Source organism: Vanellus vanellus (genome assembly GCF_965231255.1).
Source record: "Vanellus vanellus genome assembly, chromosome: 19".
NCBI lineage: Eukaryota > Metazoa > Chordata > Aves > Charadriiformes > Charadriidae > Vanellus > Vanellus vanellus.
Window position 1 is genome coordinate 11474334 of NC_138924.1, and position 15220 is coordinate 11489553.

The window sequence follows — 15220 nt, forward strand, 5'->3', positions numbered from 1 at the left end:
TACTATGGGGACCTTCATTGACGTGAGCTGTATTTAGCCCAGCTTACTGAGGTCAAGCTGCACGGAAGCCAGCAGTGACACGGCTGTGTTTCTTCACGCGCCCGACCTGCCCGGTGTTTTCGGTGAAGCGGGCACCGCAGCGGCTGAGGTCTCAGACGCGTAGCACGGCTCAGCGTGGATCTGGGCTCGAGCAAAGAGGATTGCTTGGAGCAGGAGAGGGAAATAAAAAATTATTAAATAAAGTTTTGTAAGCCTGTTGTCATCTCCCGCGGTCCTGGGGAAGACAGCCCTTGCCTGTGAGCAGACGTCTGGTTTTAAGACATCCATCCTCTCGCGGTTGCACCCGCCGCACTCTGTGTTTTTCCTGTGCTTGCCAAAGAAATGCCGGACACCTCTCAGATGCCACCCGAGGTGGTGGCATAGGTGTCCCCTGCACCCGCCCCACGTCCCCGGGGCCTTCCCTGTCCCCCGAGAGCACCGGGGAGAGGAGGGCCCCGTCCTGCTGCCTGTCAGGGATGTGCTGGATGTGTGTAAACACGTAATTAACGGTAAGTATAGACTTAATTGCTTGTGGCTTCGATTTGCATTCAGGTGCTGCGCTGAAGATGCCTTAGACACAAGCAAACCCGGTCAGTTTGCAACTTCGAGGCGTGTACGGGCCGGGGAAGTCGTCCCCCCCCCCACCGCCGCCGGGAGCCGGGCCAGAGCGGCGGCCGAACCGCCCGGCGCTGCCCGCGGGAGGTGGGGACCGGCGTGAACCCCGGGGCTTTGCACCCCGGGAGCCCCGGGCCAGCCGGCTGCAGGGGGCCGGGACAGCCCGGGTGGGCCGAGGTCGATCCCCGGGTGGGCCGAGGTCGGCGCGGCGCCGGGCGACCCCCGGGGCCGGCCCCGCTTCCCCCCGCCCCCGCGGGCCCCGGCGCTGCCTCCGCCCGCCGCCGGCCCGCACCCGCGGGCGAAGCCGCCCCCCGCCGCCCCCGCGGCTCCCTCCCCGCGCGGCGGGCGGGGGCGGCGGCGGGCGGGCGGGGAGGGGAGAAGGGGAGGGCGGGCGGCGCGGAGCCGGGCCGGGGCGCGGTGAGGAGAAGGAGGAGGCGGTAGCGGCGGCGGCTGCCCTGGACACCTCGCCCCGCTCCTCCATCTTCTCTCGCCACAGCTCGCCTCGGCTTCCCCAGCCCGGGACCGGCCCATTGCCAGCCCCGCGGGGGGGGCGGCCGGCCCGCCGCGCCGCCCCGGCCCCGCCGCCCGTCCCGCCGCCCCGCCGCGCCGCCCCGGGTCCGCCGCCCGCCCCGAGGCGAAGGGAGCGGCGGGGGCGGCGCCGCGGCGGCCCGGGCCCGCGCCGCCCCGCCGGGCCGCCGCGCCGCCGCCTCCCCCCTCTGGGCCGCAGTGGTGCAGCCCGGAGGTTAGCGGAAGCGGCCGCTCGGCGCTGCCATGTTGAGCCGCCGCCGCCGCCGCCGCTTTGTTGTCGGCTCCATGTAGCTGGGGCCCGGGGGAGGGAGGGGGGGACCGCGCCGCCGGAGCTGCCGCCGCCGCCCGCCGAGGGCCGGGACGCCCCCGCCATGGAGGCCAACTGGACCGCGTTCCTCTTTCAGGTGAGGCCCCGCGGCGGCCGGCCCTGCCCGCGCTCCCCCCCCCCCCTTCACCCCCCCCCCGCGCCTCCCCTCAGCGGCCGCGGGCGGGCGGCCGCCCGCCGGGCTCCCCGCTAGGCCGGGGCTGTCAGTCAGCGCCGCCGCCCGGCCTCCCGCCCGCCTCCCCCGGCCCGGCCCGGCCCGCGGCGGCGGCGGTGGGGGCCCGGCCCGGCCCGGCCCGCTCGGGGCAGCGGTTGACCGGCCCCTCGCCGCCGGCAGCGCTGCTCCCTCCTTTCCCTTCCCTCCTGCACTTTCTCCCCGCCCGCGCTCCGCCGCCGCCCCGCGATGTTTTTTCTCTTATTTATTTATATATATATATTTAAAAAGAGGGTAATGTTTATATATATATTTAAAAAAAATTATTTCTCATTCCCCCCAAAAAAAAACCGAAATAGCATCTGGGGTTTTTTTTTTTTTCCGCTTGTTTTTCTCTTTTTTTCTCACACACGCACACCCCCCCCCCCGCCAAAAAGAAAAATGAAAAAAAAAAAAAAAAAAGAAAACCAACAACGAAACAACCCAGCCTTCCACCGGGCTCTAACAAAACCCCGATGGAACAAACACCGTGTCTGGGAGAATAAATTAATCCCTCTTTAAACAGCCTGACTCAGGGGCCGGGTGACGAGGGAGCTTGTTTTCTTTTAAAATAGGACGCGAGCGGGCCGGATTTCTGTAAAAACTGGCGAAATGCTAACGGTAACAGGGAGGAATAGGGACGGTAGAGCGTGCAACCCCTCCCTTTGCCAACTGAGTCACAATTTTCCCCCCTTCTGTCTGCGAAAGATTGACTTAAAACCACCGCTGTTTATGTAATTCCGAAGAAAATCCAGTGTACCCAAAAAAAAAAAAAATTAAAAAAAAAAAAAATCCTCCCCTGGCTTTTGTGAGCTGATCCCTTTCACGCCGGATTGTTTTCTGATGCCTCCTGCTCTTTTTTGAGCTTGAAAACATAAAATGTGGAATTGCAGCAGCAGCAAAAAGGAAAAGAAAAAAAAAAAAGCCCCACACATCACCTTTCTCAAGGTAAAATAATCCTCTTTGCGTGTTCCCAGCGGCCGTCACTCGCTTACTCACTGTCCTCCTCGGAATTAAACCCAAACCCAACCCGTGACACGAGTTCAAAAACCTGAGTTGAATGAATAAATCCGCCAAGAGCGAGCACCATTCCTTTAGAGAGGAAAAATTATTCCCTTGCAAGTCCCGGGGGATGAGTCAGTCACTCGCCCGGGTGCTCTGCCTCCGAAAACACGCCGGGAATGTTCCGGGGTGCCGGTACCGGGAGCTGGGCGCTGAGTTTTCCGCCTTTTCGTGATGAAGGCGGGTGATGCCATCGAGTTTGGCTGAGGTCTTGTGAATTATTTCTCACTCTAGTGGGCAGTTGTGATTCGCACATAGGAAACTTCACGCTAAGAAGTTAATCTCCTTAGTTTAGGGCCATCTCCCTCCGAGTTGGGGCTGTTTTATCGCCTTTCTGCCTCCCAGGCTCGCAGATGAGAGTTTTTGAGGGGAAATTATTCATAGGCTGGCAATATGGTATTGCAGCAACCTCTGTAACAAATGCCAAGTAATACTTTCAAGTACGTGTCCAGCTTCTTGCTGCTCGTCTGTATTTTTTTTGAAGAGTACTGTATTTTGAAATAGCGGTGTCACGCTTGGATTTAGAAGTAGGCTTTGCTGCTTTTAATTAAGGAGTCAGCAGTTCACTTTCCTAACGGACTTAGCTATGTGCAACTTGGACGCATCTTCATAAAATTGTGACGTGGAAATTTTCCTCTGCTTTCCCCCCCCTCTCCCCCCCAAATAATAAAGCTTTAAGCCCTCATAATAAATGCTGAATATTGTTTCTCGAGTCATTTTGTTAAAACCAATGATGTAGGGTGCGAGCATCCTGATGCACCCAGCAGAAAGCACTGTTAAGGTACTCCTGATGTGACTGTAGTTTTTCTTCTTCCCATTCTCAGCAACAGCGTGTCAGCCAAGATCCAACCAATTAGTTAAAACTAGTAACGAAAAGTGGATTTAAAAGCCCCTCCCAGCCCCGCTCCCCGGTATCAGTTAAATAACAAATGCAAGTGATGGAATATACACGCTCATTCTTCATGGGGGGAGTTTTACCAAGTGTGCGTTTCAGCTGTGACAGGATTTCTAAGCGACAGCTTAATACGCGGTGTGTAAAGTTGTAATTTTTAGCGGAATGTTTTTAGAGGAGGTTGCAATGCCTTAATTTTAGTCTTGCTAGCAATGGGATGTGTGACTGTAAATTGCTCTTTCCAAATAAAGGTTGTTTGATTGTGTTTAGGTGGCATTTTGATGAATTGTATCTTTTTAAAGAAACGATTGTGAGACTGAATAAGCAGTTCTTGTTTGGGTATTATTAGTCCCTGAAATGCCTATTTTGAAAACCACTTTTAGTATCTGCTCGGAAAGTGAAAGTTGTATCTGTTAATGTGAGGAGGAATCATCCATCAAACAGAGTGTTCAAGATATGACTCATGCTAATTTGTTGCTCTCGCATTAAGGCTGGAGCGCAAAAATATTTTAGCCTCTGGCATTGGAAGTTCACAATGCCACATCCTACCACTCCGGGTCACGAATTACAGGGTTTTTTTGTTTACTGCCCCCCAGGAAAGAAAAAATTAGTGATAGAACAAGGCGAGAGCCTGTCCCAGGCAATCAAAATATCGCAAAAATGTTGACTTGACATTAATGCTAGGTCAAGTAAAACCGTGGTCTGTGCCTTAATAAAAATGACTCGCGAGAGGCGTGCAGCAGGTGCTGTCTTCCCTTCTCGAACAGCAAGTTAAAAAAAATACCGCCTGATCCTTTTTTAAAAGGCTTTAATGCAGGCGGCCCTTGGAAACTGAGGAATACTGCTTGTTGCAAAGAGGGGTTGTTAGGAAGACAGCGCTGCTAATAACACCGGCTATCTGGGAACCAAGATAAGCAGACTTATATAAGCAGCGGCTCCGTAGCCTGTAGCCTTATGAATATACATTGTTTTATGTCCACCGTCTCTATCGGTTCCGTAGGAGTAAGTGCATCATTACCTTGAAGTGCTGACGATTCTTTAAGGCTTAAAAATATCCATAAACTGCAGAAGTTTGAACCTTGTCCAAAGGATTTGGGCTCTCTATTATCCGATCTGCTAGCTCTGCCTTTGAAACTGTATCTCTGGAGCTATCCTTAGGTGCTCTTAAGTGTCTTCTGATGCAGTTTAACAACATTGTTTAATGCTTACTTCAAGTTGGCTGTAAAACATTTCAGAGTTTTTTAAAATTAAAATTGTATTTAAGTATTTAAGTACACAACTTGCTTAATATTGTACTTTCAATGTGTATTGTACATGCTCTATTCTTTTTATGCAATGTAGATGTCTCAATCGCTTTTTAAAAAACACGGAAAATAAAGGGTTGAAAATCCACAATTGTCACTGAAGTCAGGCAGAAGTTTAATGGAGGAGCTGGAGCTTGTGCCGTGCCCTGATTTAGCAGCGTAGCCTCCAGGAGGGTTCCGAGTTCGACTCTTCAGCAGTGGCTTCTGCAGACCAGCCCCGTGGGCTGTTGTTTGAGGTGGCTGCTGTGGCCGGGCGCAGGGTGGTAATGTTCAGCTTACCTGTTGCATCCCAAGCTTCGGCACAGATGGGACGTGAAGTGGAGCTAAAGCGGAGAGGCTGGCCTGGCTCCTAACGATCCCCGCAAGTTTTGTCTCCTGTTATCATACCGAATCCGAGCTTTCTCCCGTGGAATGTTTTTCTGTCAGGTAGGCTTGGAGTGTTAGGGAGCACGTATTCGTACCCACGTGGGTTAGTGTTTGTGTCCACCGGTGGCTTTTATAGAAAGATCACCAGCATTGCGCTCCTGAGAAATGAGTGGCTGAAGTGATGCAGGGCTTGTGCGGTGGTGGGAGGTGGCGGGAGCCCCCCCTGCAGCCTGGGGAGAGTGGCACCGCGGTGGCTGTAGTCGCTGCTGCGATCGGGAGAGGCAAAGCGGCCGGAGCTCGGGTGCAACTAAGAAAAAGTCCCGAAGTGAGCTTCTAGAAATACTGGCTTCTCCAGAGGATGCGATGAGGTGGATTCACGTAGGAACTTTATTAGCCTGAGTGCATTTCGTAAAGCTGTCCATCCTCAACCAACGTAAAATTAGACAAGTTGGGGGGTGCGAGCCAGCACAGTGTTTTACCCGGCTCTCGCTACCTCAAGTCGTGTTATTTTATGAAGGAAACCATAGGGAAGAAGTCCTGGAAGGCTGCAGTACTGATCTAACGGGAATGCAAGTTTCCCCAAACTTAGCTTCAGACCTGGCACGCTGCGTTATTAACGAGACTGATTTAAAACTGGCCTGATGAGGCCAAGGCACATCTTGAATACAGATGCGCTTAAACTGGCTTAAGGTGCTAGAGTGATTTATTTTAATGCTCCATTAGGCTGAATTGCTCTGTGTGGTTTCTAAACCACTTTAAAATTGTATCTGCTAGGGTTTTGTCCCAGTCTGACTGGATGAGTTTTAATAACAGTGTTTTCTGCCTTAGAATAAACAACGCCTAACACAAGCCTGGTGTAGAGCAGCCGGTAACAGCACGGGCTGCGGCTCAGCTGAGCGGTGCTTGCCGCGGCATGCTCCTGGGGGGGTTCCCCTCTATCTCTTCCCTTCAGCTTCTCCCACTGATTCTGTAGTTCGGTCAGTTAGTATTGGCTGTTTTGAAACAGCTTTCAAGTCTTTCTTTTTTTTCACAGCCCCCCCCAACTGTGTTCTCCAGCATCTCTAGATGTCTGCCAGTGCTTATTGATTAGCTTCTCTTCCTATCACAGAGTAGCTGCTGATGAAGAGAAAAAGAACATGTCGCTATTCTTACTAGTTTCCAGACGCAAAGAGTGCAGTGGTCAGTGTATAAATCCGGCGGGAACCTGCTAAATATAGAAATGTGGCTTTAGACAGCTCTCGATTCAGGTTGCTTTGGTTTCAGTGCTAACACACTGGTATGAACACGCTGTTTAAATAAGACGCCTTATCGCATCCTGGCGCTCTCTGGCTGCAGTTTAATTCTCAACGTGCACTAAGCTGCGCTTAAAGGTGGGGCATTATTTTGCAACTCCCATCAGTACATTCATACGTTCCAAAGATAGTCCCAAGGTGGCATCTGATATGATCGTTAGCAAAACAAGTTATCTGTTATGTAAAGATCAAACACTGTGTTAGTAAAAGATCTGACATGCACCTAGTTGTTTTCCATAAGAAATGTTGCCCTCCGGAAACTTAATAATTATTTGGTTGTTATGGTGTGTGCCTTCCTACACTTCCCACAGAATCTGCACAGGCAGTGCGTTTAAAGCATGAGCGGTTTATCCTGTCCAAAACCCACATTATGTGACGTTTTCCAGTTGTTACTTCAATGGCTTTTGGTCTAGAATATGCTTTCCTGTAGCTTGTAAATGTTCTCACCGTGTCAGAGTGAGCACCCATCAATAGAATTTAAGTGTGAATGTTTGGTTTTAGGCACACGAAGCCTCACATCACCAACAGCAGGCAGCACAGAACAGTTTGTTGCCTCTCCTGAGCTCTGCTGTTGAGCCACCCGATCAGAAGCCGATTCTGCCCTTACCAATAACGCAGAAACCTCAGCCTGCACCAGAAACATTAAAGGATGCTATTGTTGGGATTAAAAAGGAAAAACCTAAAACCTCCTTTGTGTGCACTTACTGCAGCAAAGCTTTCAGGGACAGCTACCATTTGAGGCGTCACGAGTCCTGCCACACAGGGATAAAGTTAGTGTCACGGCCAAAGAAAACTCCCACCACAATGGTGCCCCTTATCTCGACCATCGCTGGTGACAACAGCCGAAGTTCATTGGTTTCGACTATCGCAGGCATCCTGTCCACAGTCACTACGTCTTCCTCTGCCACCAACCCCAGCAGTAGTGCTGGCGCAACGGCTATGGCAGTGACTCAGACGGTGAAGAAGCCCAGCAAGCCCGTTAAGAAGAACCACGCTTGTGAGATGTGCGGAAAGGCCTTCAGGGATGTCTACCACCTCAACCGGCACAAGCTGTCCCACTCAGACGAAAAACCCTTTGAATGTCCAATTTGCAATCAGCGCTTCAAGAGAAAGGATCGCATGACCTACCACGTGAGGTCTCACGAAGGTGGCATCACGAAACCATACACCTGTGGTGTTTGTGGAAAAGGCTTCTCGAGGTACCATGTAGAAAATCCCAGGCGAGCTCAAGTATTGGCTTTTCATAACCAAGAAGGGTTAAGCTATCGTAGCGAGGGGCTAGGAGAACCAGACATCTTAGAAGATTGGTGAGGGGATAAAGAGCCTTGTTTACCTCTAGGGTGTGGGTCTCGGTCTGAGCCAGATTGGCGGCGGCCGAAAGTGGTTGCTCTTTTTTGAGAATGTTTTGAAATGATTTCGCGACCTCATCCAGGTCTCGAAGGACACGTGTCCATGTCACTGGTGGTGACCACGGAGCCCCTTTAGCAGCCTTTGCAAAGGTCAATGACCGAATGGGGCACGGCAGGCAAATGTCTCCTGGTCCGGGAGCAAGGTTGAGGCGTACTGACAGAGCATTGTGGGGGAGCTTGCATTGCTGCTGGCTGTATTTGTATCTGTGCTTGCAACAGAGAAAACTTCAGCCTTTAGAGCTGTTGATCTGTCACCTTCACACGAGGTACCACCGAACGTACCGTTTGCAGGTGTGTGAGAACACCGCGGTTAAGTTTTAAACTGCAGATGGGGTCTCAGCGTAACTCTGCGTTACTCTAGCTGAAAGCCACTGCGTAGGTAAGGGGAGTGTATTTATTCTTGCCCTGCAGAGGGATGCGGGCGGCAAGGGGTCATCAGAGCAGTGTTCAGCACCGCTAGCCACCGTGTCGTTACTATGTATTTGTAACAGTATGCATTCTCCTTTCTGTTCCTCTCTTTTTTGCAGGCCTGATCATTTAAGCTGTCACGTTAAACATGTTCACTCAACAGAGAGACCCTTCAAATGCCAAGTAAGGGCTAAAATGATTTATTAAGAACAATACGTTATTGTAGCGTTAGAATCTCAGGTGAATAATCGTTCCAGAACTGTATTTGCTCCTGGACTTTTCTTTGAAAAGCAGGTTTAGGAATAAAGTCCCATCTGCCTTACAAACTAGCAGCACTGTAGTTCTGATGTAAGTGAAGAGGCGGTTTAAAAGGATGCTGCAGTTAACTTCTTCAGGAAGATGAGAGGCTTTTTGCCTTCTTGGAGAGCAACATAGGTGCACTGTTTTACGATACGCTTTACTTAGTAGTAGGATTGTAACAGCGTCCTCAGCTCAGTGCTGATTACTGGGGTAATGCGTGCAACGTGTTTCTCAGCGCATTTAAATTAAATTAAATGTGTTTCTCAGTATATCTATTTAAAGTGGATTGGAATAGTTGATTCTGGATCTGTTATTTTGCTGGAATGTGAAAGCAAGTTGTCAAAAGTTGACGACTGAGTACAAGAGAAATAACTTGACTGCCCTTGAACAATTAACCGTTTTGCTTGGAATATCCATGCTTGTTCCAACCTGTGTTTTAGTGACTCATCATATTAAATAAAAGTCTTGTGTAAAAGAATAGCATTAGAAAAAGGTTTTGTTTCCTGGTTCCAATTTGGATGGGAACAGAAGTAATTGAGCAATTTAAGATATCAAGTTAGTGTTTGTACAGTAAAATTGTATCAGAAACCAACTTTGCCTGTTCTAGGGTTTTTTTCATAAGCTACCTCTTGCTTTGGTAGGTAAGAGAACCAGCTATTTTACGAAAGTTCAAGTAGTGTAGAGTATGATTTTTGTCCTAATTGTCGCAGAAGCCAGCTTCCATTTTCAGTCTGTTTAGTAGTTTGATTTTGGTTTCTGTATAAATACAGGTAAAACTTAAGGTTGTCAGTAAGCTTAGGATACTCTTTGCACCCACAAGGTAAAATAAGCTTACAGTGGGCATGTAGTTCGTACTGTAACGATGCTGTCTGCACTTCAAGTGTCACTGTTATTCTTCATATAGACGTGCACTGCTGCCTTTGCCACCAAAGACAGACTGCGGACACACATGGTGCGCCATGAAGGAAAGGTATCGTGTAATATCTGTGGTAAACTTCTGAGTGCAGCATATATCACCAGCCACTTAAAGACACACGGGCAGAGCCAAAGTATCAACTGTAATACCTGTAAACAAGGCATCAATAAAAGTAGGTGAACGTTTTAAAAACATTTCTAATAACAATGTGTTTGCAAAGGGAATTGCCTTTGATTAGGTTAGAATGCAAAAACATACCCATCAGTCTGGGTATTCACACCTATTAAAAATAGATATTCGATAACAGGATCTTCTTCAGCTCAAGAATTGGCATATGTGGAATTGGTTTGCTGCTAGACTGTGCTCTTATATCCCTTAGGAGTGCCCTGCAGTTTGTGAGAATAGCCCGTCTCTTGAAGAAAAGAGTTGCCAATTTTTCTCAGCTTCTAAGTACAGTGCTACTTCCTGAACTGTACAGGCCTAAAAGTCCAACAGATAATTTAGAATAGTTAAGAACTGCTGAGGTCTGCCAAGTTTCAGGTTTGAAGCCTCATCTAAAGCTCATCAAAATTAGGAGAGAGATTGCTCTGCTTTCCCTGAGCTTTGACCCTGGGGCTCAATGATTCCTCCCTCTGGCAGTAGCTGACAAGAAAAGCATTTAAATCCAGCCCTGGTATGTTTGGGGCGTTAATGGTATTTGATTGGTGGTGTGCAGGAGTTCGGATGAGATGTTCATAATAGCTCCTTCTAGTTTTAAAACTCTGTGAAAGTGCTGAAGCCTGAACCCGGGAGTGCCTAGTAAGCAAACGAAGACTTGACTTTCAAATCTTCCCTATTAAAATACCTGTAACTTAGGTTAACCTGCACGATTAGCGATATAAGATGGGTTTTCAGAGGAATGTCTTTGGAAACTTTGTCCTTAAAGCCTTTTAAACAGTATTAATTTACAACATCTTCGCAGTTCCTGTCACTTCTGGATAATTTGAAGTGGATAATTTGAACTGGGCATGTCTAAAATGCCTGATTGTTGAGCTTAATACAAATTTTGGATGTGAATTATTTTTCAGGGTATAGGGTTACAGCTCTGGCTTCCCAAACCAGTTGGGTGGTGCTAAGCCAGTTCACATGGGGTATTTACAGCAGTTGTTAGAGATGGAAATGATGAGCTGTAATGTGGCCAGAGTAGTAAGTAACATGCTGTTCTGTGATGTAAAGGTAAACTGAAAATTTTAAGTCAAAATTGCAATAGAAAGTAATAAGGTGGGTTTTTTGTGTGGTGGTGTTTTGTTTTTTTTTTTTAAACTGGAGGTGAGCTTTAGAAAAAATGGAATCAGGTAACCAGCTTGAATTCTAGACACTCATTGTAGTCTTTGGTTTCGTTCTTCCTAAAACACAAACAAAATAATCAGAAAGGGAGCTCATTTTTGGCAGTTCAAGCAGATGTTCCTGACTTACATTTTGGATTTTAGATCTTGGAAAAGTAGTTTTATAAAGCCCAGAATTAATTATATGGTTTTAAACACCTCTGTGATTTTTGCTCTTGGAATCCTGTGAGATTCCACACACTCTTTATGGAAGAAGCCTTTGTCATCTCAGCAGAAAACAGAGTAACTTTTCAGGGTGAATTTGTGTTCTTACTTAATTGGCATAGCATGCATGAGTGAAGAGACCAGCAATCAGAAGCAGCAACAGCAGCAGCAGCAGCAGCAACAACAACAACAACAACAGCAGCAGCAGCAGCAGCAACAACAGCAGCAACAACAACAGCAGCAACAGCAGCAGCAGCATGTAACAAGTTGGCCTGGAAAGCAGGTAGAGACCCTGAGATTATGGGAAGAGGCCGTCAAAGCAAGGAAGAAAGGTAAAACAAAACAATACTTACCATCTTGGTTTTATAAGATGCTGGAGTTTACAGTTATATAGGGAGTTCAGGATGTCAGAAAAGGATGTCTTATGTGAAAATTGCATTCTTGATGTTAGAAGTAGTAGCTAAAAGTAGCAGGAAGATAACGTGACCAAAATTACGTTGTTGTAAATGAACTCTTTATTACTTACTTCCCTTTGGTCTCTGTGCTTGAATGTGTACGTAGCAGTCGTCAATTATAAAGGGATGTTTGTGTCTGCTCCAAGGCAAGAGTGTGTTTTTTGACTTGCATGTGGCTTTTAGCTGTGTTTATGCATATTTACCAGTCGTTAACTTGTGTGCATATATATGTATATGTATATATCCACACACAACACCCTCTGTTGCATCACCATTGGTTTGCATGTGGGTGCTTTCTCTTTCCCTTTCATCTTTTCTCTCCCAATTTATTCCATTCATTTCATCATCACGTAACTGTCTTTGCTTACTTTCCTGGAACTCGTAGAACTTACTCTTCTATCTTTGGTGTCGTTTCTTTTTTTCATTACAAAATTAACTAATAAGTGAACGTGTTTTTCATTATTGCTAGCTCACAGCTTACCTATGCCTCTGCTGCTGTAGTTGAAGTCAAATAGCTTCCTGTTGTTGGTCAATGTGTCAGTTTTGTAAAGAATAGATTGCTTCAATTTAGTGTCATTAGGAGTATAGTAGTTTAAAGTCTCCCGCTACTGCTAGCTTATTCTTTTCACAACAGTTTGATTTCTAACGCCTATCATGTGACTTTCATGGATTACATGTTTTAGAAGAAATTCTTAGTGACCACTTACTGTTTTTCACTAGCTGTTTTTAGTAATAAATGTTTTTGACTCGCTTTTTTATTTTTCTCCTAAACTTCTTTTCAGTTTCTTCACTTTTTTTCTTTTCTAGGTCTTGTTTGTGTATTAGGCTGCTAGCTCCTTTCACCTTGATTGTTATTCCAATTGAATTGAATTCTGTGATCAGACAGTATAGAAACAGCTTATTCATGTTAAAATGTAGCGATAGCAGAAACATTAATTATCATCAGGCCACTAAGGGGATAAATCAAATGGGCATCAGATTTAGAAAATCTCTGAGATTTTCTCCTGCTCCTTCCTTCCTGTGTCTTGTTCCCTCCTCCCTTCCTTGCTTATTGAGATTATTGAATGTGCTTTAACAGAAACGGTGGTTTTGGACCGAATGGTGGGCGAGGGAGGTGGGTGGGGAGGAGTGTTGTCAGTTTGATGATATTAACTTAATTGGGGAAGGGGCACGGGGTGGGATGTGTCTTTGCGTATTACTGCACTTGGAAGGTGAAGCTAGACCAGTCAGTGCCATGCCTATTGCTACTCTTTCCATGCTGGTTCTCCTGTGCTAGTGCCACCTGTTGTGTTGGCTTTGCAACACTAGATGGAATTTTTTTAGTCTAATACTATTTATTTTCACAATATTTTTTTTTTTTTTTTTACTCTTTCCCTTCCTTTCCACCCCTCCTAGATATGGACTTTGAAGAACCAACAGTAACCCTTGAATGGGGCTAATGTTGCTTTCAAAGTTAACTCTGTCTTGGTACATTTGTATTGCCCGAGTGGCAAGAGTGGACTCTTTGCTCCTGGCTTACCTCCTGAAACGTGGGTGTAGACTGAGCTTGGTGTCCTACCCTACAAATGTGGAATAAGACACGACTTAGGAGTGCCGTAATGTTGATGTAGAATATATTTTTGTCGGTTTCTCTAGCAGTCAGCCCTTCCCTTTACCCGCCTCCACCGGCCTGCTTCTGTTTTCGGAGCCCTCTGGTGTGGGTAGCCGGCAGGTGGTGCTGATGGATGCCCAGCCAGCCCTCACCACCCGGACCACCCGCTCCCCCGGGCCTGCCCTGCACAGCCCTCTGGCCTCTGCCTTCTTCGGCACTTAATTCCTGCTTACTGCAAAACACAGTAAAAAAAAAAAAAAAAAAAAGCGCCAACAAACCAAAACAAACACACAACCCAAAAAAACCACAAAACAACTTGGTGTGGAGCTGTAGCTTATGTGAAAGCTGAGGAGGTGATGGGGGTTGAAAGATGTACTGAGTGGGTAGTCTTGAAAATTGCTAAGTAGAAGTACTGTGATCAGTGGAACAATTTAGTAGCAATAATTAAGACTGAAATAAGCAGGTAAATATTGAAACGAGCTTTGCTTATCAGTCCCTAATAATGACTTTTTAAAACCTTCACAGAATGTCAGTTCACCTTTGAGAAGGCTATAGAGTACGTACCATTCGGTATGTACACTCTCTCCTCTATTTATAATGTTCCTCTTGGGAGGATTTTTTTGATTGTACGATACTGTTTTTATGAACATCGAAACCCTCTTTGTAAGACAACCTCGCTTGACTTCTCAGGAAAAAAGTATTGAATTGAAATGAACTGCATGAGAGTTTATATTTCTTGTAGGCTATAGAATGTTAACAGTTTTAACTTACTAATAATTCCTAAAGAAAATTATTCCAGAATTTGTACCTGTTCTTGTTTGGTTTTTGTTCTTGTTTTTTTTTTTTTTTTTTAAATCTTGTCCATGGTTTTTTATGTGTTAAAAACTTTTTGTCTTTTTATGTCTCATTTTTAGAAGCTGCTAACTTGTGCCAAACCTCCACTGCTGCTACTACGCCTGTGACTCTTACTACTCCATTCAATATAACGTCCTCTGTGGCTTCTGGGACTATCACAAACCCAGTCACAGTGGCAGCTGCAATGAGCATGAGAAGTCCAGTAAATGTATCAAGTGCAGTTAATATATCCAGTCCGATGAACCTAGGGCATCCTGTAACTATAACAAGTCCATTATCCATGACATCTCCATTAACGCTCACCACACCAGTCAATTTACCCACCCCAGTAACCGCTCCAGTGAATATAGCGCATCCAGTCACTATAACATCTCCCATGAACCTCCCCACACCAATGACGTTAGCTGGTCCGTTAAATATAGCAATGAGACCAGTAGAGAGCATGCCTTTCCTGCCCCAGGCCTTGCCCACGTCTCCTCCCTGGTAAAGAATTTCTAAACAGTATTAAAAAGGATTAAAATGGAATCCTTACCAGCAGTTCTTTTTTGGGTTTTGTTTGGTTGGTTTTTTTTTTTGTTTTGGTTTTTTTTTTGTTTTGTTTTAATTAATAATAAATTCAGACTAAGACACTGGGGCAACATGCACCATCAGAGACCGTAGTAGCATCTTCCCCCGTTGATTTGGCTCATATGGTTCAAACTTGAGTTTCACTGGAGCACTTCATTTAAAGTAAGTTTTACCTTGTAGCTGACTGATGCTGAATTAGAGCAGATACTTATTTGCCAGAGTTTAAAAAAAAAAAAAAGTAATTAAAAAACAGTTTTATGTTTTATCCCCCAAATTATAACTTAGAAAATTATTTTAATCTAAACACTAGCAAAGACCCCTGTGTATCTTTAACAGGGTGGATGGCTAATTTTAACTTGCCAGTCGTTAAGTCCAGTTCTGAGCTAGTGTAGAATCTTTGTCTGTGTTGGATGTTTTTTTTAATGAGTAAATGCATTACAATGTTGTCATTAAAAAAAAAAAAAATGCATTTTGGAGAAAATATGCATTTTACCTTTGGGAATATGATAATTTCAGGCAGCATTCCCTATGGGAAAGGTGATACCAGCTCTGATATGCAAAGCATATGATAACTTAT

At 46.4% G+C, this 15220-nt stretch overlaps 1 protein-coding gene across 3 annotated transcripts; it reads left to right on the forward strand.

Moving 5' to 3' along the window:
* Positions 1-1409: 1409 nt before the first annotated feature.
* On the forward strand, positions 1410-14578 carry VEZF1 (vascular endothelial zinc finger 1). Of its 3 annotated transcripts, none has more exons than XM_082492854.1 (7): positions 1410-1586; positions 7115-7812; positions 8550-8613; positions 9635-9818; positions 11298-11507; positions 13747-13791; positions 14136-14578. In XM_082492854.1, exons 1-7 carry the CDS (start codon positions 1554-1556, stop codon positions 14561-14563), a joined length of 1662 nt encoding a protein of 553 aa, XP_082348980.1. In that variant the 5' UTR covers positions 1410-1553; the 3' UTR covers positions 14564-14578. The 3 variants fall into 3 exon arrangements, with proteins under 3 accessions (XP_082348980.1, XP_082348982.1, XP_082348981.1); XM_082492855.1 differs by lacking the exon at positions 1410-1586 and adding an exon at positions 5089-5381; XM_082492856.1 differs by lacking the exon at positions 13747-13791.
* The last annotated feature ends 642 nt before the right edge of the window (positions 14579-15220 follow it).

Bases quoted from the DNA above. Each gene is read 5' to 3' on its own strand.
- VEZF1 (XM_082492854.1), top strand. From the start codon at position 1,554: ATGGAGGCCAACTGGACCGCGTTCCTCTTTCAG. The intron at 1,587-7,114 runs GTGAGGCCCCGC...GTTTGGTTTTAG, and splicing joins GGACCGCGTTCCTCTTTCAG to GCACACGAAGCCTCACATCA. The intron at 7,813-8,549 runs GTACCATGTAGA...TCTTTTTTGCAG, and splicing joins TGTGGAAAAGGCTTCTCGAG to GCCTGATCATTTAAGCTGTC.